General features: G+C 37.0%; 1 protein-coding gene across 1 annotated transcript in view; it reads left to right on the forward strand.

Moving 5' to 3' along the window:
- Window positions 1–26,004, forward strand: part of ROBO1 (roundabout guidance receptor 1) — a 715,672-nt gene that overhangs the window by 69,788 nt on the left and 619,880 nt on the right. The window contains exon 2 of the mRNA XM_021403057.1: window positions 17,039–17,179. Within this exon, the coding sequence (XP_021258732.1) occupies window positions 17,092–17,179 (88 nt within the window). The 5' untranslated portion in view covers window positions 17,039–17,091. The remainder of the gene's footprint in view (window positions 1–17,038; window positions 17,180–26,004) is intronic.

The raw sequence follows: 26,004 nt of genomic DNA on the forward strand, positions 1-26,004 counted from the left end.
AGAGTAACTTTCATGTGTGAATTTAGTGTTTTAAACTTACGATCAGACTGACAGGTTGCACTATATGGAAGAACAGTAAAACTATATTGTGTCATTCCTACACCGTTTTGTAACTTCCTTTTTTTCTAAGACTGTGTTCTGATTCTGCTGTGTTGTACATGTTGTACAACTCAGGTTATTCCAGATGTTCAGAGAAGACATTTTCTATATGATATATCCTGTAAAAGGGAAAACTGAAACATGCTTTGCCAAGTACAGAGTAAATAAACTGCTTAAGGAATGCGATTATGTAGTTGACTTAATTTATATGCAAATGTGAGCAAGGCTATTTAAAATTAGTGCAGCAAATTGCTAAAAATGGAGTTTCATAAATATCAGCTTTTGAAGACTGGAGTCTGAATATTTAAACAGGGAAAGTTTTTGGCAGAGAAGTTTTGATTTTCTGAATACCAAATTTACCCATTTAAAACAGAGAGTTTATTTCCTGCTGTATTTTCTATTCATGCACTATGTTGTTATTTGCATTGGTCTTCCTTGCCTGCAGTGATAGAGCAGCAGCTATTGCTTTGAAGAACATTAGCAGCTTGTCAGTTGTATGTTATTTTGTATTTGATTGTTTTATCTGTGAGAATATTTAAAAGCTGATTTTATTGGAAAATGGATGCAGAATGCTTTTCTAGGTGTTCCTAAGGGTAGACCTTTTCCCTGCGTTCTGTTGAAGTTACTGTCTTCCAAAATACACAATGGAGTGAATCCTAATGTGTATCTTTATAAGGCCACTGCAGAGCAAAGCAGCGTATGTTGGCATGTTCTTTCTTCCTGATTTAAATTTAACTTTATTTTCTCATCAGTGGCAATTTCAGAGATGAACTTTAAATGCTGGGAGAGGTAGTGTTCAATTTATGAAAATGAGATGTTGATTTATCAACTGTTGGCACTTCAGTTCATGGCCTGAGCTATTTGAATGCTCTGCATGAGCAGCACATTTTGGAAGTAGAAGACACCTTGGGGACCTGTGAAACAGTTCCTCATAGCATCATCACTTCAGCCCAAGAGGGAAAAGCAGTGTTATTTCAACTGTTATACATTTACTTCAATTGCTGCATGTTTATGCCAAAGAAGCTTAATTTTTTTAAACATCAATTTATTAATTATGATCATGTATAGTTAGAGGTTTCAAATTTAGTGCTTGCTATGCAAGGTAGTCTTATACTGTGAGCACAGATGGGTATGCTAGTGCATACTCATTTTTCTAGAAAAACATGCATAGCTATTACTTTTCTCCAGTTTAAAAGGTTAAGGATATTTTGTACTCTATAGAGCATACTCTTTGTGGTACTTAACAAATCTAATTTTTGTTTGCCAATACATACTAGAGATCTCCTAGACCAGATTAAGTATACATTTTTTCAGGAAATGATTGGAAAGTGGCTTATGTTATGAGTTGCCAAGAGAAGAGTGAGGACTTAAATTTATTTCCCTCTCACTAAGAGGAAGAGAACTAGAGGAGAGTAGCTCTGAATCAATTTAATGTGTGTAAGAAATGTGCCTTTGAGGCATGTTGTGAACTTCATTAATACTGATTAGTTCATCTGACTATATGGTGAATCATATGCTCAAAATGCAGGCAAATATTTATTCTAGCTGTATGAACCTGCTGCTTTCTTCTCACTGGTTGTAGCGTTAGTGCTGCAAAAACCCATCTGTGTGGATCCAGGTTTCCAGACCATTTGGGAGGAGGAGTTTGGGAGAGGGTGGGGCTAGGGGAAGGAAAGGGGAGAAAGGCAAGGTAATGGAAATATTAAAACAAATTATTTTAAAAGATGAGCTACAGTAAATGAAGAAAAAATATCTTGAGTCCCTTTCTTAAAATATCTCTCACCAAGTTTAGTTTGCCTTTTTTGTAGTCCTAGAAAAGCAACATTGACTTATAAAAGTGGTAGTACAGCACAATTGCACAAGCTAGCACGTGCATGACTTTCTCTAACATCTCACTAACAGCCATCATTTCTGTTTCCATTTGAGAAAGAAAGTATGCGATATTGTTACCTGCTGTCTTGTTTCTGGCAGCACAGGACTTATTAGAGAAGGAACACCAGTTTATTTCAGTTACTTCCAAAGCAGAGGGAAATGGAAACTTTCTTGAAAGTCGGACAGAAACATTTCTCATGAATGGCTCAGCCTTTTAAAAATTACATTGGTACAAGGCTATATGGTAGTCACTCCTCTAGTAGTCCAAGACTGAGAGAAGTGCTTAAATGAAATATGCTAAAATAAAGGTGATTATTGAGTCACTATTCTGTGAATTCAGCCTTTTTTTGTGTGTCTTTTTCCTAATAATTCATCAGTGATGAGTTAGTTTGACTGTCGTGGTTTACTACTAGGAAATTGGTTGTTCCCATCTATAAAATTCCAATTGACAGCTTCAGTCCAGCTCAGGAATATTTAAGCTGTGATCTCTTAAGATTTAGGAGCTAGCAATTTAGTTATTTGGCCCACATCTTCAAATTCCTGCTGATGTGACTGAATTTGGTGATTCATGATGTTTTATTTTCTTGCCCACCTGAGAGTGATTATGCAGCAGTTTCTCTATTAGGAAAGGTCACACCGGTTGTGGCAGGCACATCCATAACTTCTAAAATATGTTTATAGCTGGTGTCTGTTACAGTTACAGGGAGTGTGATACATGTGTGAGCATCTGATTATGCACCTGACAGAAATAAAATGTGTGAGGACCTGTGCTAGAAACTGGTGACCTGTCAAAATCTTAGCTAGCTAATCGGAATTTTTGGTATGGTAGGTATACTGACAGAAAGAAATCTCTTTTTCTTGAGCTGTATTTTTCTTTCAGGAGTATTCCTGGCATGAATGAGAACTGTTGCAAGGCTTTGGTTTTTTCTGCAGTCTGGGTAGCTGAAACTCCAGAATTTGCTAGTGTGAGATGTGTGTTTTTCATTGTATACTCGTGCATGTAAATATTACTTTGTCTTCCATCAGAATTTTTCAGTTTGAGTCATAAAATGTTCATTTTCTTTACCATATCTGTAGTATGTTTCTGGTCAGAACATTTTTAGGAGCTTTGTCCTTTCTTTCTTTTTCTGCAGTAATGCTTAGAAACAAAGCTTAAATCACATGTTCTATTTTACTGTACTTCACATGCTAATGTATACTAACAGTTTCTTGGTAAAAGATGGGAATCATTGTCTTGGAGCCTTATCCCTCATGAGATTTTCCAGTCTGGAAGCATTCAGTCTGTCAGATTGAGTTCTCTGCTAGTGCTAGCTCTTTAACAGACCCCTTCAGACTTTAATTTGTGTTCCAGAAATGATGAAATGATTAAAAATATGTTGTAATGGATTTATGTAAAAGCAAAGAATCAAGGTCAAAGGTGGAGGGAAAGGCATGATGTTTTTTGAAGCATTTATCTGCATTTTCAAATTAATGTTTAGATGACAAAAGAAACTTCTGTTTTATGTATCTTGCTAAACTTTTAAAATACATTTTATTTGGAATTTCAGTTACATAGGAATATTAAAAGTGAGATTTCGGGTGTTGCCTCAGATTCTCTGTTCCCTCCTACTTGTAGGAACGTGGAGCCTATCGCACTCTGGGAGCATCTTGCTAGCAATATATTTATTTCTCATATGTTGTTGATACCACATGGACTAAATAAATCCCTTTCATAAAGCATAATCAAGAGATCATCAGGATTTACAGAAGAGGACTTCCCTGAATGGAGTGTGTGGTCCCCCTGCCTCATAGAAATAGCAGAGCTCGAAGAACTTGAGTTCTGAAAGGTTCGAGTCCCATATCTATTTAACTTTCTCTTTGAAGTAATTCCAGATCAAAGAGGAGATCTGGAATTCATTCTCTGCTGCACAATGTAAGGCCCACCTTTGCACTGCCAGGCATCTTGTTCCCATTTAGCTGGTATGCAGCAATGCATGGGCCATTAGACAGAGAACTTATAACAGACAGAGTCCTGTCCTGCCTGAATTTGTCTCAGGGCTGGGCATGGCAACACTGATCTTTTCCTTCAGCGCAAAGACTTGCAATCTCAGGAGCTGCAGAAATGAGGTGACTTAGGTTCATTGTGTTTCTCTTCACAGGAGACTCCTTGCCCGTGGGATCAAGGCAATGGTGAGATGGCAAAGTCTGCTTTAGGCATGAAACATAGCAAAAAGCTACTCACTGTTCCCAGAAAGGCTAGAAGGCAATAGTACACCTCTCATGAAAGCTTTTAGGCTCTCTGGGATGGGGACAGGACATGGCCTTCCAGAGGCACAGGCAGACCCCAGTTTTCCCCCATAATGATGGCTGTACTGCTCGCTGCCCCATGCTGCAGCTGACTGCTGAGGTTTCGTCCAGGGAAGCAGAGGAAAGGTTGCTATTAACAACCATAACGACTTTATCAGATCAGTCTCAGTTTCAAAGGGATTCTGCCACTCTTGCGGTATCTTCGTGAAAGCTGGAATCTTTTTCCTTTCCCCCAAGGAGTTAGCATTTCACACCAGTCTGTTTAACCAAGGAGCAGACAATGTTGAAAGTCCCTATATTGTTTAAGCTTCACCTTTACTGGTGACCCCAGAAGGATGAATGCATTTCTGGGGAGAGCTGAGTATCCTTTGAATTCTGATGTAAATTTCTATGCCTGAGAATGCTTGTTAGTTGGGCAGGGTCTGCAAATCCTTTCTAATTGCTGCTGTTCCTATTAAGGCCAAAAGCCAAGCTGTTTTTCTCAAAGTTGAACCCCAAAGGAAAAGAAATCTGGCAAGCCTTTTTGCCACCAGAGACTGCAGACCATGGTCCTAAAATGCTTGTTTTTTTAAGAGCTTTGCAATGGAGAGCCATTTTTCTCTTTTGCTTTGTGCACTAAGACTTTGTCTAGTATTTTTATTTTTTTTATGTCACAGTGTTAAATATATGAGGGGGCATTTACTGCCTCTTTCTGTGATGACAGATAGAAACATAAGAAATATGGTGGTTGAATGAGCACAAAAATCTCCTCATGCACTGAAGTGCAGTTTGGGCTTTTCCTTGCATTAAATGACTATTGTTCAGGAATTTGAGAATGTTAATTCCATGTTGAAACACAGTTTCACAACACAGATTATGCTAGAGCTGTGATCTGAGTTAAAATCTTAATTTGCAGACCAGCAAAACCTCTGAATTTTGTCTTCCCCACTGCCTATACTATCCTGCCTGCCAGAACCTAAATGCTAGCAGTGTGTCAGCTCTTTTAGGCAAGCTTCAGTTTCTTTCTGTATATGAGATGAATGATGATGCATGCAGAAATGCTGTCACTTAATTGGTGAGAATCTGAGAGGAACCGGTTTTAAAATGGTCCCTCTGTTTGGTCTTGACTATATGACGGCTACTGTTCCGCTCAACAGTGAAGTCAATCAGCTTAGTTTAAATCTTTGTCCCCACATTGTGTACTCAACAGCACTGACTCACCTCTCTGCTATGTATATACAGCACTTTCTTGTCCTTATTTTTAAATGATACGACTGAGATTTACAGAATTGCATAGATCCATCCCATTTCATTGTATTTGCAAAATTCCAATCTATTTGCTCCAGACTGGGTGTAGCAGTAGGTCAGACGTGTACTTTTGAGATTACCACCCCAGATCTGCTGCATTTTTCACAAAGCAAACATGTATTTCATAAACCCTGAGGAATACATAACTTCATCAATTTAATATTGTTGAAGCGTTGTCAGTAATCTTCTGTTTCCCATCTGTGATTCTGAACTGTGCGTCATTATGTTGATATTTCATGCTCTCCACTCCATTAACAGCTAGGAAGTTTTGTAGGGGGTCAACACTTCTCCCTGCATGAGGAGTTCAGAAGGATTACAGGATTGGCATTTATAGTGTGAACTTTCAAAAGCTTCACCGAAATCTGAGATGCTCTTTACATTTGTGTGTTTTCTATTATTTTAGATAGTGAAAATAATTCAAAAATGAAGATACTTTTTTTTTTTTATATATAGACTTTCTTAACTAATTATCTTTTTTTTTTTTTCCCAAGAAACTGGAGCTAGTTTGTGAACATTTACTTCACTTTATAAGCTCTTTCTAGTTTGACTGCTAAGGCTCTGTCATGGAAGTTTTTTTCATTTATAGCAACAAAATTACAACACAAATTATTGTTATGATACAATATTATATACCAACGATAGTGAAGATTCGTGTACAAAAATGTGTAGTTTTAAGTACTTGAGTCATTACTGTCATGGATTTTAGAATATCATTGTTTTGTAGTACTGGGTCCTCTTTTATTTGAAAGTGAGTACTTCATGGGTAAAATATTAATTTTGTTTATCGTTTCAGCATTTTATGAATATTTTGTTTTCACTGGGGACTTTTATGCATTTTACCAGCCTAATAAATGAAGCAATTCACAAGCCAAATGCTTCTTGCTCTTGATGGCTTTAGGGGACCTTGTCATTCCCTGTAGCCTTCTCTCAGACCCAGTTGTGTGGCTCTGAAATCACTTGGCTGGTAATTAGGTATTTATCAGATTGTTTCTGAAAAGGGATGAGACAGTTATCTGACACAATTATCTTTGAAAATTGAATCCCTCTTTTCTGGTCCTGCTGAGGACATTCAAAGGTACTGTGAATGTTTAAAGCTAAATGCCTTTGAAAAACCCTTGCTTTTTTATATCAGGTGTAACAGAGGAGTCCAAATGCAGTCAAAGGAATTTTTTTTTAACCTTTCAGGCACTGAATTTTCTTTCTGTCAAACACCGTTTCTTTTCTGCATGGCTCCATTTGAAAGTACATTTGACAAACAACCACTTTACTCCTTCAAATATCCCCTACTTAAAAAATACTGTTGATGTTCAAATATTATTATGAATAATTTTTTAAATGTGGGTTCACAACTTTTCTTTTGTAGATATTGGCCTTGCAAGTAATGTATTGATTGGAATATGTAAATGATTTAATCTTAGTTTTAGTTTTTCTTTTTAAGACAAAATATAAAAACTGGTGTGTTCAATCTACATCAAGGCATTACTAATCCTATTTTTCACCTGAGTTTTTTTTTTCCTATGACCTCAGAAGCTTTAAAGAGGTTTCAGGATCAAAAAGTGATGAGTATTTAGTTCTAGAAAAGCGGTTTCAAAACACAGTATCTCACTTTGTGAACCCCGCAACAGATACAGTACCCAATCTTTCCAAACAATCCTTCGAAAATTTTGGAAGTCAAGATGAGGATTGCTGGTTCAAAATGCCAGAGAGGGAAAAAGAGGTAATGCATATGTAGTATAAGATATGAGTTCTTGTTTTGTTTAGATCATTCTTTGGTTATACTTTCAAAAAGCAGTAACTTCTTGACTTTTAGACAGCTCTTCAGATGTGTCTAATGGAAAACACAGGAATGAGTCCATTGTTACTGAATTTGAATTGAATTTATATTACAATAGAAGCATGTTCTTACTATTTTAAAGAGATACTATTAACTTTCAACAAGTTCAAACCTCTTGGAAGGAATGTACTGTGGCTTAACCCAGCAGGTAGCTACGCATGACGCAGTCGTTTGCTCAACCCCCACCTTCCCAGTGGGATGGAGTAAAAGTATCAGAAAAAAAAAAACCTAAAACAAAGGAGAATTCATGGGTTAAGATAAAAGCTATTTACTAAGGCAGAAAACGAAGGGGGGAAAACAGAAAGATAATAGTAATGATAATTCATCTACAGAACAAGTGATGCACAAGCAACTGCTCACCACCTGCCGACTGATGCACAGCCAGTCATAGAATCACAGAATTAGCTAAGTTGGAAAAGATCTACTTTTTCTATTAAAAAATGCCAAACTATGCCAAACCATAGCATCATACCAGACACTATGAGGGAAAATGAACTCTGTCCCAGATGAAACCAGGGCACTTATTTAAGTTTGAACAGAAGATACTTAATTTTTGTATCTCTTCATTTTTGAACAAAGAGTTTATTCAAATGAAAGATAGAGATAACTGACATTGTAAGAGAATACCTCTTTTTCTGCATGATTTTTTTCTGCATTTTACTGCCTGCCATTCACAAGTAGTATTCCTAATGGGAAATTTCCTTTGTACTTTTGATATATACTTTTTCTAGATTTGAGAAACAAGAGAAATACCAATGGTTTTATGTCATAGATGTTGCTTTTTTTCTGCTGAGTAGCTGTAGACAAGCATCTGATGCTTGGCAATCCTGTAATTTGAGTTCAGAATCAAGTCAAAGAGATTCAGTTTTCTCTCATCCTTGTTAAATTGCAGGCAGGAAAGGGAAATTTCACTAAAATAGAGCAAAATATTTAAAATAATCATTTACACAGTCCAGGAATTATGTTTCAAAATGATTGTATTTTAGAGTTGTATGGATTAAGTTAGTTGAAACTGCAGGAGACTGCTGTTCTGCTTTGTCAGACATCCTTAATTATAGAGAAACTAGTGATCTGTACCTAAGAACAGCTGAAAGTGTCACTTTCTTCTAGGTTCTAGAAAACAAGTACATTTTAATAGTTTAGAGACGTCTCTAAAACTACATTGCCTCTGCTTCTCCAACAAGTGCCTGTGCATGCACGCAAGCAGTGTCCTAAACTGTGAAATATTTAGCTAAGACATTTCTGTCTTGCTTTCTTATATGGCTTCTTGACAGTGATGATACAAATGTCTTCACATCTGCCCTGTCTTTCCGCAGCTTTTTCCTATATCAGCAGTTTCAATAAAAAAGGCTCATCAACAGAATGAAATCACCTTTATGATTTGAGGAAAGTTCTGTCCAATGAATTCACTGCTGACTCTTACCAATTATCTCCCCCATGAGTGACTGAATATAAAATAGAGGATAAAACATAAAATACCGCAGGTCTGTGCAAGAGAACAGTTTGCAAGTTAAAATTGATTGTTGCATTTCAGGGGAATCATCAGCCTGAATACACGAACTACTGAGATGACAGGACATTGCATTGTGTATTTTTGCTTTATATGTATGTTCTGGTTACCTATGGAATCAAGAGGATATTCCAAACAAAATTATCATCACAAACCTCTTCAACTTTCCATGTTTGACCGTACATTGAGGACTGTTCACAGGACAAATTATTTTTCCTGTGTTCATATAGCTTTTTTTCTTTATCAAGTCCTGAAACACATGCCAAGCATAGCAGCTCCATTCAGTCAGACTCTGCTCCCAGCCCACTTGATGCTGATAGCTTTCCTAGTCAGTCTACACTGAGGATATTGTGATTAATTTTCTGTGACATTCTTCTCTCATTTTATGTTTTATTTTACTACAGCATTTCCTGAGACAGTACATGGACTGTTGATTTTGGTGCTGTGGTTTCCGAACAGTGCAGCAGGAGGCTGAAAGGTACCTCTGGAGATTGCCTATTTCAGCCCTGCTTAGGTTGAGGTCAGCTAGAGAGGGTTTCTATGATATGTAACCTGTCAAGTTTTGTATAATTTCAAAGATGGAGACTCTGTATGTCTCTGGGCAGCTTGTTCCACTGTCCAGTCACCCTCATGGTAGAAATGTGTTTTCTTATTTTTAAATTGAATTTTCGATGTTTCAATTTGTGCCTTTTGCTGGGCACCACTGAGTCTGGCTCCCTCTTTTTTATTCCTTCCCATCAGGTATTTGTACACATGAGTAAGATCCCCCAGTGCATTCTCTCCCCAGGCTGAGCAGTCTCATCTCTCTCAGCCTCCTCCCATGCGATAGATGCTCCAGTCTCTTGGTCATGTTTGCTGGATTTGCTCCACCAAGTTTGTGTCAGCCTTGCAATTAGGAGCCAGTGCTGAACCCAGTACTCCTGATCTAGCCTCACCACTGCAGAGCAGATGGGAATGATCTCTTCCCTTGATCTGCTGGTTACACTCTTTGCAGAGTAGCCCAGGATACTTTTGGACTCCTGTGCTGCAAAGGCACCTTGCTGATTCAACTTGTCCACCAGGACTTCCAAGTCTCCAGAGTAGCTTGATTCATCACCTTCTCAGAGACCAGAGGTGAGTCTGACTGGCCCTGGATCTTCCGTCTTGAAGATACAAGAGACTTTTGCTGTCTTCCAGTTCTCAGGAACCTTATTTCGATTGTCATGACCTTTCACAGCTAATCAAGAGTGGCCCTTGCAGTGATATTGGTCACCTCCTTTGGCTCGCACATGTTAATTCTATCAGGTCTCAGGGACTGACATGTGTCCATGTTAAGTGATCCCTAATCTGAACCTCTTCTACAAAGGGCAAGTCTTCCTTCTAGTCTTCTAGTCTTTCCAACAAAAATTGAAGTGAAAGAACATGTAGAATACATGCGCATTTTCTTCATCCTTTGTCACCCAAAGCAGCAGGCCCTCTTTTTCTTGCTCTTCCTTTCGATGCTTAAGTACTTGTGGAAGCCCTTCTTGTTGCTCTTTACAAACCTTACCAGATTGACCTCCAGGTCTATGTTGGTTTTCCTAATCCCATTCTTGCACACTTGGACATTGTCTTTATATTCCTAACTTAATTTGATTGCTTGAGAGCGACCAGTATTCTGCAGACAAAGTTCTGAACCCAGGAGCATACAGAGCACTATCACTTTTCTTGAGTGGCTCTAATTCACAAAACCATTGGAAATCACTGTTTTGTTTGGATGGTGTTTTTGTCTGTCTGTTTGTTTGTTGGTTGGTTTTATTTTGCTTTCTCTTTGAACTCGCTCTTTGACACATTCCAAGTCATGCATCATACCTTGCATTGCCCATCTACTCAATGATGAATATATTGATTCCTTTTGTAGAAATCATGTTCTTTTGCTTGCTGTTTCATTTATGTACTCCTCTCTGAGGAAATGCCTTTGTTAAAGCTGTTCAGTGTTCAAAATTAATCTCAGTTTATTTAGCCAGAAAAGTGAAGGAAACATTACAGATTAGCAGAGCTTCTGGTAGAAAGATTACTTATGAGACTGAGACTGGTGGGGGAAAATATTTTTCTTTTGTCATAAGTTTGGCTCTTCACACTGAGTTTTCATGTGCAGGCAGTTCAGTAGTAGGTATTTAGGATTTAGACTACATCTTATGTCACATACTACAGTATGTCAGGCTGATATTGAAGTCTGGGTTTCTGTTCCAGCCTCTCAGTATGACTTTGTAGATGAATATGGACATAGCTTTTTCTTTTTTTCTTTTTTTTTTTTCGTAGAATTATTCTAAGTGAACTACTGCTGTGGCACCGCTTAGGCAATAAATATATCATGCAAAGTATCAAATTACTTAAAAATCTCAGGAAGACTGTTTACATGAGTTTGTAGCTTGCCTGGCTAGAAATGCAAATTGAGGACATAGAATACGTTTTTGTTTTTCACCTTGATTTTCTCACTAGAATAAACAAAGCAAAAAGCAAAAGCAAAACAAAATTTCACAGCATAAAATGAACGCAAATGTTGTATCGTAAATTGTAAAAACTTTCCTAGCAATTGTTTCCTAAAAAAACAAATGTTTTGCTATTGTAAAACATTAAGCAAGGTAAACTTTGTGAATAGATGCACATGCCAGTTCCCTGGAGCTGTCTACTGAAACTATCACTGAAAAGATCACAGTCTGGATCCATGGGTGCTCTGTACTACTACCTACTCTGCTTTAAATAGATTTATATTTTCATAGCTGCTTTCATGTTAGTAGAGTTGATTTACTTTATAACCAAAAAAGGAGCTGGCCATTTTTTCCCCCTAGTTCATCAACACTTTTTCATTCTTGCTCCTAAATGGAACCAGTTGAGACAATGTATGGCATTACTTCCTTCTCATCCTCCTATAACTCCAAATAAATTCATTTTAACAAAGACAGGATATTTAAAATAGTAGAGTGAAGTTCTTCATTTCAAGGATAGGTAACTTTACTGATGACAACGCACAGGAGGAGTAAGCTCAAAAGTATTGTCAGTCTAAACAGAGATGATGAGATAACTGGAGTCTGACTAACAGACATTAGGACTTCTCAGGAAAAGGTCTGAATGACTGGAAAGCTTCTAATAATGAATGAAGAGTTTTAAAAATAGCTTGCATTCAAAAGTAGTTTATTTTGCTTCAGAAAGATTTTCTGTTTTTTGTATCTTCAATACATTTTTTGTCAGTTCACTCCAGAATGGTCTTAGGGTACATAGCATATCAAGCTTCAGATTCATCTTGTAATTAAACTATCTTCTTAAACATAATATTTACCAAAGATCCTAAATCTCATAAAAATAATATAGTAGTAAAAAGTATTTTTATAAGTTAAAAATCTTAATTGCTTGACCTTTGTGTCCTTTCCTGTTTTGTGTCCTTTCAAAATTCTGTGAAAATCTAGTCTTAACAAGTTGCTTACCATTTCTGAGAAAAACATAAGTAGTCAGGTTGTTGTTCATTTTGAGTGGTGTTGAGGGAAATGATTAAAAAAAGGAGAGAGAAAACCAACATTGTTTTTTTGTTGTTGTTGTGACTTGATGTCTTTTCTTCTGCTGCTGCATGCTGTGCTGACTGTGATAAATAGCACTATGCTTGGAAAGTGGTAGAAAATAATTGATTGGACTCTCTCTCTTAATTTGCAGTAGTGCTTCTTTCTCCTCTGGGTTTGTGCAGTTTAATTTGCCATCGATTCTTTAATGATTATAATGTCATAGAAGAAACAGTGTTTATCTTCATTGTGTAGCATGGACAACACATTGCACTTGAACCTTTTCTTGCACATTCTGGTCCAGGTCTGTAGTCATTTAATATGGTGTTAAGCAAGGTCTCAGGCCAGCTGAAGTTTATATGGCTAGTGCATCCTTCTGTCAGTGGCAATGCCTAATTAGTGCCAGTCCTCATTCTACAGTATTAGTTTTATAGTTCAGACACTGAAAGACTATTTGAAGAGTAGAACAGGAATATTTAACACAATTATTACAGTCAAAATGTGTTATGACAATGCATGAATGTGAATAGAAGTTAAAAATACAAGGGCTGCTCTGGAAGTAATGTTTCCTCTGTTATTATTGGCTCATGACATTAGAGACAGATGGTGGTGGTATAGTAGTTGTATGGGTACTGTGGAGTCATGGCCTGAACCACTGATTGAGCGCCTGGAGGAAAGATCCAGTCAGCCCTGGGAGCACAGGTGAAGGCAATTCACCTGTGTGACTGGAGCCAAGCTCCACCCCTCTTAGGCCTCATTTAAGGGCTGACTGCCACTATGGAAGGATCTCTTTCTGGAAATCCCTCCTTGGTAGAAGCTTTTCTCTGTGATCTTCTGATGCAAGTGAGCAATCTAGTTCCCTTCCTTTGTAGCACCTTTCTATCATGCTGGTCTTTCCATCTCTTTTTGTAACACCTTTTCTATCATGTTGGTCTTTCTGATCGCTACAGTAGTAGAAGGTTGAACCTAATGTTGGGGGGAGCTTTGGATGCTGCAACCATGAGATAGTGTAGTTCTGGATCTTACATGGAAGAAACAAGGCAATAAGTAGGATTACAACTGTGGACTTCAGGAGAGCCAACTTTGACCTGTTCAGGGGCCTACTTGGAGACATCTCAGGGGTTAGATCATTGGAAGGTAACAGGGATCAAGAGAGTTGATTGACATTCAAGCACCACTTATTCCAAGCTCAAGACTGGTGCATCACTAAGAGTAAGAAATCAGGCAAAGGTGCCAGGAGACGTTTGTGTATGAGCAAGGAGCTCATGGAAAAAATGAAAAAGAAGAAGAAAGTCTATGGAACATGGAAAAAGGATCTGGCCACTTGAAAGGAATATGGGAACGTTTTCAGGGCACACAGGGGTGCAACAAAGAAGGCTAAGGTCCACTTAAATCTGGTGAGGGAAATCAACAATAACAAGAAAGACTTCTTTATGTATGTCAGTACCAAAAGGGAAGCTAGGGAAAATGTGAGTCCACTGCTGAATGAGATAGATGCCCTGGTAACAGAGGACACAGAGGGAAGAGTTACAGAACGCCACCTTTGCTTCAGTCTTTACTGCTAACATGGTCCCTTGGGAATTCTAGACCCTTGAGATAAGAGAGTCTGGGGAAAGGAAGACTTCCCTTGGTCAAGGAGGATCTAGTCAGATATTGTGTAGGCAAACTGGATACATACAAATCAATAGGCTCTGATGGATTGCACTTGTGAGTGCTGAGGGAGCTAGCAGAAGTGATTGTCAAGTCTCTCTATCGTCTTTGAAAGGTTATGGAGAACAGGAGAGATTTTCAAGGACTGGATGAAAGCCAACATCACCCCAGTCTTCAAAAAGAGCAAGAAGGAAGATCTGGCAAATACAGGCCAGTCAGCCTCACCTCTGGGTGAGGTCCCTGGGCAGGTGAATGAAAGACTTATCCTGGATGTCATCCCCAAGCAAAGGGAAGAGAAGAAGGCTATCAGAAATAGTCAACATGGGGAGATCATGCTTGACCAATCTGGTAGTCTTTTATGATGTCATGACCAGTTGGGTACATGAGGGGAGAGTAGTGGATGTTGTCTACCTTGACTTCAGCCGGGCTTTTGACATCCTTATAATAAAGCTTAGTAAGTGTGGGATAGATGAGTGGACAGTGAGGTGGACTGAGCACTGGCTGACTGGCAGAGCTCAGAGACTTGTGATCAGTGGCACAGAGTCTAGTTGGAGGCCTGCAACTTGCAGTGTTCCCCAGGGTTTGGTACCGGGTCTGATCTTGTTTGATATCTTCATCAATGACCTGGATGAAGGGATAGAGTGTACTCTCAGCAAGGTTGCTGATGATACAAAGCTAGAAGGAGCGGTTTACACACGAGAAGGCTGTGCTGCTATTCAGTGAGACCTGAACAGGCTGGCGAGTTGGTCAGAGATTAACCTGATGAGGTTCAGCAAGAGCAAGTGCAGAGTCCTACACCTAGGGAGGAATAACAGCATGCGTCACTATAGATTTTGGGCTGACCTGCTGGGAATTAACTCTGCAGAGAAGGACCTGGGTGTTCTGGTGGATGACAGGTTGGCCACAAGCTAGTGGCGTGCCCTTGTGGACAAGAAGGCCAGTGGTATCCTGGGATGCATTAAAAAGAGTGGCCAGCATGTCAAGGGAGGTGATCCTTCCCTTCTACTCTGCCCTGGGGAGGCTGCATCTGGAGTCCTATGTCCTTTGTGGCCCTCTCACTGATGATTAAGGACCTGGACCATCTCCTGTATGAGGAAAGGCTGGGAGACCTGGGACTCTTCAATCTGGAGAAGAGAAGACTGAGCGGGAATCTTATCAATGCTTACAATGGATGGGTGTTGACTGGATGGCGTCAGACTCTTTTCAGTGGTGCCTAGCAACAGAACAAAGGTCAATGGACACAAACTAGGACTTTAGAAATTCCATACAAACATGAGGAAAAAGATATTTACTTTGATGGTTACAGAGCACTGGAACAAGCTGCCCAGAGAGGCTGTGAAGTCCCCTTCTCTGGAGGTATTCAAAACCTGCCTGGACATTTTCCTGTGTTACCTACTACAGGGAACCTGCTTTTGCAGGGGGTTGAACTAGATGATTTCCAGAGGTCCCTGCCAACCCCTAGAATTCTGTGATTCTGTAATTGTGACCAGGTGGCTTTTGAAGATCTCTAAGGATGGAGATTCCTCAGCATCTCTGAGCAGGCTGTACCAGTACTCTATCGCTCATACAGGAAAGAAGTGCTTCCTATGGTTTAGACAGAACTTCTTGTGTTTCAATTTGTGCGCACTGCCTCTTGTTTTGGCACTGGACAGCACTGAAAAGAGCCTGGCTACACCTTTGCACTTTCATAGCTCTGTTATGATTTTGTCAGCTGGCATTTAGGAATCATAATCCAGATTTCTCATCTCAGTGTATGTGTTCTCACCTGCAAGGGGATCAAATACAAGGAGAGAGAAATAACTGCAGGTGTGATGTTATCAAGGTCCAGCATAGTTACTTATTGTTGGACTAGAACTTCATGCCCCACTGTACCTCTCAGTTACAATTGTGTTCAGTGATCTCTAATTGTTAGTTGAGGTAAGGCAGTTATGGCTGTATAATAACTCGACAAATACATGAAATATCATCTTTTTTGTCACCAGGAAATTGATGTGAAGCCCTAGATATTATACAATGCATAAATCATTGTGGTCACACATTTTATTTTGAATTGAGATAAAGACCCTTATCAGAGCAACAAAATGAAGCAATAAAACTCTTGCATTTATTTTAAGATTCTGTATATTTAATTGAAGATATTTGTCTAAAAAACATTAGATGTTTTTAGAAGCTTATGATTATCTAAAGAACAACATATGTTTTTCAGAAACCTGTGAAGGAAGGGCATTGTGAACAGACAGGTATACTGTAAATGGGATTTGGAGAGTTCTGGCCAAGAGTTACTAAGCACCAACATAGTTGCTATGCAAGAAAACAAATAGGATGAGCAGAAGTTATATTTAAACTGTAGTGGAGTTGTGAATACTTCACAACCTATGGTTGTGGTGGTTAGAACAATGAGTCTAAAAGTCACATTTAATCAAAAGATTCTCTTCTTCAATTTTCCTGCTAGTCACTTGAAAAGTTTCAGCCCTTATTAAAGGGGCTCACTAGAAACTCACTAGAAAGATGCCTTAACAGCTGGAGTTATTACTGGGTGAAATTGTCCATAGTCTTTGTTGAGCAGAAGTATCGCATCACAACAGGAGGATTGTTGTAGTTTTAACCCTGCTTTTGTAGAAAACCAAGTGCCATTGAAGCATATTTTTAAAATATAAGCAACTATCTTGCAAAATTTCTTCAATAGCTTGAGTTGAATAGTAACCAAACAACATGTAGCGCTTTAAAATATACATTGAAACTCCTCACCTCCACCTTTAAAACATCTTTTTAGGGGTTGTCTGTTCTGTAGGGGTATTTAATATATTTTTGATTGTAGTTTATAACTTTCTAATTGTTACAAAAAAAATGACATATTTGTTTATTTACTTTTATGGCTGGCTGTACTGAAACCAGCATATCTGATGCAGTTACGCTAGGTAAAAATATTTGGAAGTAACTTAAATTTATCATGAATTCATCTGTTCTTATTTCCATTGCTCATTGCAGGTAACATTTACGTTAGTGCGGCTGAGCTGGTGTAATGCAAGGAAGGAAACATCATGAAATGGAAACATTATCCTTTTTTGGTCATAGTAGCTGCATGCAGCCTTTCCAGATGTCATCACTTACTGGGTCAGCTTATTCCAGGTAGGTACCTTTTATTTAAACATAAATGCTCATATTTTTAAGAATAATTTTTATGATGTCAGTGTGAATATGTGCATGTATATACATAAAACTCTCTCTCCATATGTTAACATGTGTGTGGGTGAGGAGGGTGAGTGAGTTTAGTAATTTATGAGCATATCTGTCTATCAGAATGCAGAATTATTAAGTGCTGTGGTGTCTGTGCTGCACTTAATTGTTTGTCTTGATTATAAAGGACAATATAAAAAAAAAAAAGTGGCCTGAAAATCAAAGTAAGAAAAGATTAGGGTGGCTATTAAAACATTCCTTTGATTAGTGCTGTTGGAGGGGGAAAGAATACAAAGTGCAGAAACTGACTTGAAGATCAAAGAGAATAGGAAATCTATAGAGAACCTTCCTGAAGAAGGAAAACAGCAGGCCATTGCGAATGTGAAGTAGCTGAAATGCTGCGTCTTCAGTGAAATTCTACATGTTGGTAATCATTCCAGTGTCCGTATGTGGAAAGTCTTACTAATGCAGAGAGAGAAGTAATAGGTGTGTTTAAAAAAAAAAACAGCAAAATGCCGTCCAGCTTGAAAGGGAAGGTGGTAAAATACGTAACTTGTATCATTCAACTGCAGGAAGCAGTGGTTTTGTGGTTGAAGCAAAGTACAGGAAAGAAAACCTGTGTTTTTTCTTTAGAATAAATCAGTAAAAACAGCTTCTGAGTCATTCTGAATCATTTTCAGTTTTTGTAATGAAAAAAAAAAAACAAAAGAAACTTTGATTATTACTGCTAATAATGTACACTCTTTCAGTAAAATGTAGGAAGAACCAGTAGACATGCAAGGGAAAGATGAAAGTAACGTGCTTATTTTTTGGTGTGGTATTTTTCTTTCCTGTTTTGCCTTGGAATAATAATGTAGAAGACTACTGCCCGGATTTCTAACTTGCATACACTGTGCATACAGACTTTCTTTGCCTATATGGATCTTCATATATACGAAAGCAACAAGTTCAAACATAAACTACTTGATGAAAAGAGAAAGGAAAAGATTTTCCCTTCAAAGGTTTGTTGACCTATAATGAATAGCAGCTCACAGAATGTAAATTAAGAAAATGAATTGATATGTCTTTTTTCTGATTTTGTTGGATTCAAATGCATTATGTAGGAGATGCAAGAAGACTCCAGAATAAAGATGCAAGTTGAAATTATCATTTTAAAAGTTTGACCTCAGACTTCAAAAACCATTTCAAAGCAATTTACCTGTCAGAAAGACATCTACCTCTCTTTTTAAAAGGAATGCCTGCAGATCCAAACGTATTTGCATGATAGCTACCTCCATCCATTCGCATTGGTTTCAATTTAGTCATAGTTTTGTAGACACTACTAAAAAGGCTGTTGGCATTGTATTACTTTTTCCATCAAATTAGTTTCAGAATAAAATCACAGGTGGCATTTTGATTTTGTCCCTGCTTTGTAATTTTCATCACAGATCCTAGACTTGAACCAGGAGATTACTCTGCTTAGCCAGACACCAGTGTGCTCAGCCTAGCTGGCAGGGTGCCAGAAGTGTGAATATCACAAAAGATCAAATATAGCATGGAGTTGTTATTGTTTTTTTTTTCTTGAAGCAGTTCAGTCCATTCATTTTTCTCTTTCATGACTTTTTCTTACAAAACTTGTCTCTTCTAATATTTTTTGTTGCACAGAAGGAGATCTGCAAAATCTGAAACTTCTTCATTCACTTAATTGCAGGGGAGAAATAATACTTCTTTGGATTTCTGCTGTATTCTTAAACACATGCAAATGGATATCTATAAATATAGGAGGAGATAACAGCTTCTTCTGAGGATTACTAAAAGCAATAAACAGCTAAAACATGTCAGATCATAGCACTATTAATTGGTATATTAAGTGTGTTTTGTTTTGCATTTTTTCAGTGAGAAAACTTCCTTTCAAAAATCATTCAATTAATTATTTTTAGTTATTATTTTTAATTTTTTTTCGATAGGGTTTATGAAAACCTTAAAAGCGGAATTTTGTTGTTTCAAGCCCTCAAATTCTATACATCAAGGATTGTTCTGGCTTACTGATGACAAACTATCAGAAATTTGTTAATGCTACCCTCAGAACTAGAATTCTTAAAATCATCACATTTTACTGAAGTTAATGGTGATCTTATAACTTTGAAACATTTACTGCTGTTTTTTCTTAATCTTTTCATATATTCTTGTTGAGTCTCGCTCTTTTGCATATGGGGTCCACAGGGAAGTACTGTCTTCCCCTTTATTAAAATCACGGCTGAGCCTTTCATCTCATGTCATTACATCTTACCTCTAATTCACATATAAAATACACTCGCCGTTCCACTATGGCTGTCTCCTGAGGCATAAAGTACCTCTGCCTTGGCACATCTTTATTTAATCAGGAGTTGAGCATTATCTGGAAGGATGTGATTTTTTTTTTCTTTCCAGTTGCTCTGCATATTTAAAAGCTGAATAGATTGATGGTTGATTTTAAAGTGCTCTGATCTAAGAAAACATGGCATTAACTAATGCGATGTTATGTTTGGATGCATATTACTCCATGTTTTCAGTTAAGTTTTTGAAGTGTTTTAAAGTTTGCAGTTACTACATTGTCAAAAATACTTAAGTATAACAGAAGAACTTCAAATCCCACATGTAGAAAAAGTCTTGAATAATTTAAATTGGAATTTGGGTTTTTTGCTTTTTTTTTTTCAGTTTAAATTAATAGAGGTGGGCACAACCTTTTCAGGTTTGTGATTTGATAGCAAAAGCAGTAGAAGCATTCCTCATGGACCTGGCTGGGCTTGTGATCAGGTCCTTAGAAGGGAGTAGTGCTGCGTAAGTGAAAGTATGCTCCATCTGAAGTAGAATAGGTGCCATATATGTGAGATCTAATCTACCTTTGAGCTTTATAGAGATACCTGGAAAAAGAAAGCCTTGTAAAACCTTATAATGACAATTTTTTAATGCTCCTGGTAGATTTAATAATAGAATTGTTCTAAGAGAATTCTTGGAGAGAGGAGGAAGAGGAGAAAACTTCTTTTGAATTTATTTTTTTAAGATTTTGGTAGAAGTTACAGACCTCTGTTGTCTACAAATTCTGTCTGCCTGTACTTGAGTAAATGCTGATGTTATATTGTTATCCCCAGTTTTCAAATAAAATGGATTGTTTTTCTGATACCTGTTTTGATTTTTAAATGCCAAGTGTATTTTTTCTTAAGGAAATAAGTTTCCATTAGTAGATAGAGTTAAATAAAAAAGCATAATATGTAAAATATATGCAACAGAATGTAAATTTGAGGAAAAAATGATTCACCAGTGTACGTTTTAAACAGAAAACCCTGCAACCTCTTCTGATAATCATAGGAGCTTGCTAAAGTCTTGAAGAGAACCAGCCCTGCACTTGATGTCCTCTGGGGTAGACAAGAATATTTTAAATTTCCTTTTCCCTAATACTACTTGGCTTACTAATAAAACACTGAAGAAAATACATTCACTATCCTAGTTTGTTCCTTTTGACATGAGACAGTTATTAATCATAATTAAGCTTTGGCATGTTTTTTTAAAATATCAATTAACTTTTCAGTCCTTGAGAATCTGTGTTCTGGATAGATTAATACAGTTTACAGATCTGCAGGTGTCCTTCCTTGCCTGCTTTACAAACTGAAATCATATGAATTTGATACTCTGGGTTTATAAGTGTTTGATACATTTTAACAAGAAACTCTGTTGTGTCCCTACAACCTGTGAAGTCCTCATGTAAAAATGGTTCCTAGCACTGAAAGATCCTCATTTGCTGCTTCATAAAGATTACGACTCTTTCATAATATAATGTACGTGCATTCATTCTCCTATACTTTTAAAGTGCCTGAATGAAATATCGATTAGATGTCCAAAATAAATCTCTCAATGATGTGGGAAAGGTATTGAATAGTTCAGTTGAAGAATGTACCTGATTTTGCAGGTTTTTCTGAGAGCAATATTAAAAAAATGAAATGTTCAGCCCCACTTAATTCACGGTTTAACTACTGCCTGTCTTTTGACACTGCCTCAGAGGCAAAGAAAATTGGATTCAAATTCTGAACAAGCCTCTGTTTGTGGAACTGTAAAAGACTCGCTGAGCTGAGGAAATTAAGAGTGACCAGCACTCCCTTGATACTTCTTAAAGAGTAGAGGATATAGATTTGCATTCTTTCATCTGGAAAGTACTCGAGCATAGATTTCACCCATTCTGAGTGAGTTACCCAGCAGCTGAACTGATAGTTAAAAAGTTAACACTTCTGTTGATTATATTTTTATATCGGTTTTAAATAGTGAGGCTCATAATTATTTTGTAATGAGCCAGTAAACATTTCAGAGTACCTGGACAGGAAAGCCTAGTTTGTAGGTCAATGAGGAAATAAGGCAAAGGATAGATGCCAGAAACCTCACAAGTTACATAAATCTGAGCCTTCTCCGGAAGATATCTTTTAGTCTCAGAGGAATATTAACTCTTAACGTTGGAAGGACATGATTTCACATGGTCAGATTTTTACATATGTGACTCCAATTTCCATATAAATTCATTTTATTCTATAGTTGAATATGAGCCAATATGAAGATAACTTTCAGCTACTTCTGATTAAAGACATATGTATAAGATTGAAAGTGTCTAAGTAGGCACAATCACAGAAAAATTGAGGATTCAGTGTATGCCTGGAGGTCATTGTGTCTGGATTTTTTGCTCAGAACAGTGCTATCATCTGAGTTAAATCATGTTGCACAAGGTCTCGTCTAGCTGAGTTCAGAACATCTTCTAGGATGGAAATTTTATAACCTCTTTGAGTCTCTTTGGTGTATTTTTTCTTCCTCCTAGAGCCAGTTGAAACTTCTAGTATTGCAGTTTGTGACTTTCACCTCTTGTCCTTTTACTGTGCAAGTCTGGCTGGCTCTCACTTTCACAACGCTTTCTGTATGGAGTCTGTAAACAGAACTCTAAGAAAGGAGTCTATATGCTAAACCAATCCAACTTCCTTAACCTCTCCCTGTTTTTCCGTATGCCTCAGCCTCTGACCATCTTAGAGTCTCTCATGGGGATTCTCTCCCATTTTTCTGTTTTTCTCTTGGAGCAAATAGTTCAAGATTGTACGCATTCTTCCATGTGCAAACTCAACTGGATGAAGCAAATCACCCCTTGACCTGCTGATTTTGCTCTCACTAAAGCATCCCAGATTGCTGGTAGCCTCCTCTCAGCTAGGGCACACTGCCAGCTCAAATTCACCTTATTCACTGGGACCACAGATTTGTGTCATGTTCTTAACTTCCTGTCATATACCTTCTACCACCAAGAGTATCTGTTGACAAATGAGTGGCAAGAAATACTTTATTTTGGTGCACATTCTCTGATTATTTTCACAAGCTTTAATTATATCAGTATTGACCATAAATTACATCTTTGTGATTCTGCTTTGCTGTAACTTTGATGAATCCATCTGTAAGTGATGCACGGAAAGGGATGATAATGTATTGTTTTCTTTCTATACGTGCCTCTAAGTTTGTAGACAGTGATCAAATTCAGAGAAAGTAGTCAGGCAGGTTAGGCCTCATAGAAGTTAAGGATCTTGTGGAAAGATGTGCGTCCAATTAACTTGAAGACGACAGAACTCAGATTTTAAAAAACAGAACAGATCACAGAACAAAAGATAAAATGCATACCTTTTGTTTAGCCCTACAAAGGTGAATCTTACAGCAAAAATATTTTAGAAGATAGACAAAGAACTGTTTTCCTTTCTTTTTTCTTTTTTTCATCTGTGTTCTCAGAAAGACCAGATTTGTTTGTGTAGGAGCATTGGCCATACTGTGATCTTTTATGGAAGGGAAGCAGTACAGCTGAAATAATCTAATCTGACCACTGTATATTCATATGCATATGTATATACATTTGTAAATATAAATAACAACATGCATTTATCAGTTGATAACTGTCTGAAAAGACATTTCGCTTCATGTAGTATTATGTGTCCTTTGAAGTTCCGGTTAATATGTAATCTTTGCAAAATATTTGAAAAATATGTTTTTAAATCACATCATTCATGAATTGATGCTAGATAACATTATGTTATGATGCAATTTATTGGCTATAAAGGAAACATGATGGAATATGATGTTTCCGTGAAATGATATTACCATGTATAGTTTCCATTATTACTCTACAAACCAGATTATTTAACACAGGAGAGAATTATTTCTTGTTATCAGAAAATGGCAACCTCGTATACTGTTTTCAGTTAATCTAGCTCCATAATGGTGAGTAATTTACCTATTTGTCTATCCCTGCTGATAGAAGTAAAAATACGTAGCAGTTTTTTTCTTAATTTTAAATATTATGACTAAATGTATTTTGATTCTGACATACACAAGCTGACTTTTACAGTTTTGTCAGTTCCCAATGTTTCTGACGTTGATTGACATGAACACATTTTCAAAGTTCTCAGATTATTTCACATTCCTATTCTTTATGGTGTCGGTTTGTTTTTCCTACTTTTTTGTGGGGTGAGGGGGAAGGGTGTGAGGAGGTAAGCAAATTTTTGGAATTCTTATCAGTAGAAACGTCATGCCTTGAAAGAGGACAAATGCTGAAGTTGGAAAAAAAAATCCGGCACATGCCTTGCTTGTCAGAGATTGTCACTGTGTACACTGAGGTTTTAATAAATAAAAAGATTGCCAGCTGTACTTCAATTGATGTCTCCTTTATTAGTGTTTAAAAAGAAATAACTAAAGCAATATGCTTTATTTAATTGTCTGACTTTATGGAGACAAACCAAGAGCCACAGTAAGCTGCAAGACACTTAAGGAAGAAATCTGTATTCTTAATCTAGCTGTACATCATGCAACTATTCTGCTTTGATGATGTGACCTCTGTGATGAACCTGGCTAGTAAAGCACGTGTGCTGCACCATCTTCCTAATTAAGTCATCAAAATGCACTGGAGCAAACTGAGTGACTTGCATAGACCAGTATAAGTAATTTGAGTTCCTCTATTGCTTGGTTAATAGAAAGTGGCACTGTTCTAGATTATGACTGATAGAGGTTACATGCTACAGCTGCTCTTATTGTGCCTGCAGGTAGACCATTTTATAAGCAGTTTCTGTGTGCATGTAACAAGGGGGCCACTGTTATTTGTTTCCTTTTTTACTTTTTGAGGACGTAATCACAGAGACGTTTCCTTTTTTTTTTTTTTCCCTAGAAGCCCCTGTCTGCAATTATTCTCAAAGGATGGAGATAGTCTACTTGTTTTGAATGCACTAAAGGAACAATTTCCAAAACTGATCTCAAAAGGAAGGGATGTCCACTAAAACAAAGATAAATAAGGAAAAGTATCAACAGTGACAATTAGGCTCTTAAGAAAAAATGATTCAGTGTATATCATGAGGAGGAAATATTTTTTTAAAAGGATTTCATTGGCCTCAGCTTAAGATTTTTTAAATGTGGTATGGATTCTGAACCTTTTATTAGTATACTTCACAAATAGTCTTACTTGAAGCTTTAGAGGAGAAATAGGGATTTTTTTTCATCTCCCTTCTTAGAGACAAAAATACAAAAATTATAAGACTGGCATAGTCAGGCCTTGGAAATCTCTCACAGTCATTATAAATTTACCATGAAAACATTTTCTAGTCTACATAGTTCTGTGATGCTCCAAAGCACATACCAAGGCTATTGCAGAGGAGTTCGTGTGTCATAATCTAAGAATGAATTTGCTTGAATTCTTCTGTAATTTTGTGAATGTTAAGGAAGGATGTATATATTTATAGGTAATAGAATTTTGACCAGAAATTGTTCTACCTAAATTAGAACAAAAATAAGTGATTTTTTACATAATTGATAAATTGTCTTGAGAACAATCTTCAGTTACAAAAGTGCAGAACAAAATGACGTAGTTCCTATTGAATCTAATCTTTCTTTAGGTGATCAATCTCTTAGACCTTCAAAGCAACTTAATGAATTTAACATTAATTTTGAAACTAATTTCAGTCATATCAGTGGAAGAATGTAAGAATTTACAAAGATGTTTTCACACTTATGTCTACTCAAGGGGTTTCTGCAGGCTTATCTATACTCGCTAATTTATTTTTAGTGCTGTGTAATAGGGTGTCTAGGGATGCTTTATTAAATATTATAATAAGTGTCAAATGTATTTGTACAATTCCTGCCTTGATAAAAATGTAGTTTACATAAACCTGTATCTACATGTAGGAAAAAAAAAATCCTTTTTCAGGAACTGTCACCTTATTTTTGCACTAGATTCACAGGAAATTACTACCTTTTGTCTAGTCTGAATTTTAAGTCATAGTGGAACTGCTGAATTCAAATACGTCATATTTTAAACATTTTCTCAACCTTAGCTATTGAGTTAGTTTGACACTAACATCATATATTTATACAGTATTTATACATTAACACGTTATTATCAGCAGTGAGTAAATGACTAGTTGCTGTGTTTCTTATTCCATTATTTTTTGAGTTTATATTTTTGTTACTAACAGCTTAAATATTTTTCCTGCATTGATGATTGTATGTTGTTAGTCAAAATAACATGTCAAATATGGTGTGTATATTATTTCCAAATCAGTCAACAAAATTTCCTCTGTTGAATGAAAACAAAGAAACACCTATCCTTTACAAATGATTTTTGCTTAAGGCATTCTTACAGGCTACCATGAACATAAAAGACCCTTCAATAGTGCTGTGAAGCACATCTGGTTAGCCATTTGCTGTTAAGCTTCTATGTTTAGACATTTCTTTAATTACACTTCTGGAGGTTTTTTTTTCTTTTT

Source organism: Numida meleagris, chromosome 1 (genome assembly GCF_002078875.1).
Source record: "Numida meleagris isolate 19003 breed g44 Domestic line chromosome 1, NumMel1.0, whole genome shotgun sequence".
In the NCBI taxonomy this organism is placed as follows: Eukaryota; Metazoa; Chordata; class Aves; order Galliformes; family Numididae; genus Numida; species Numida meleagris.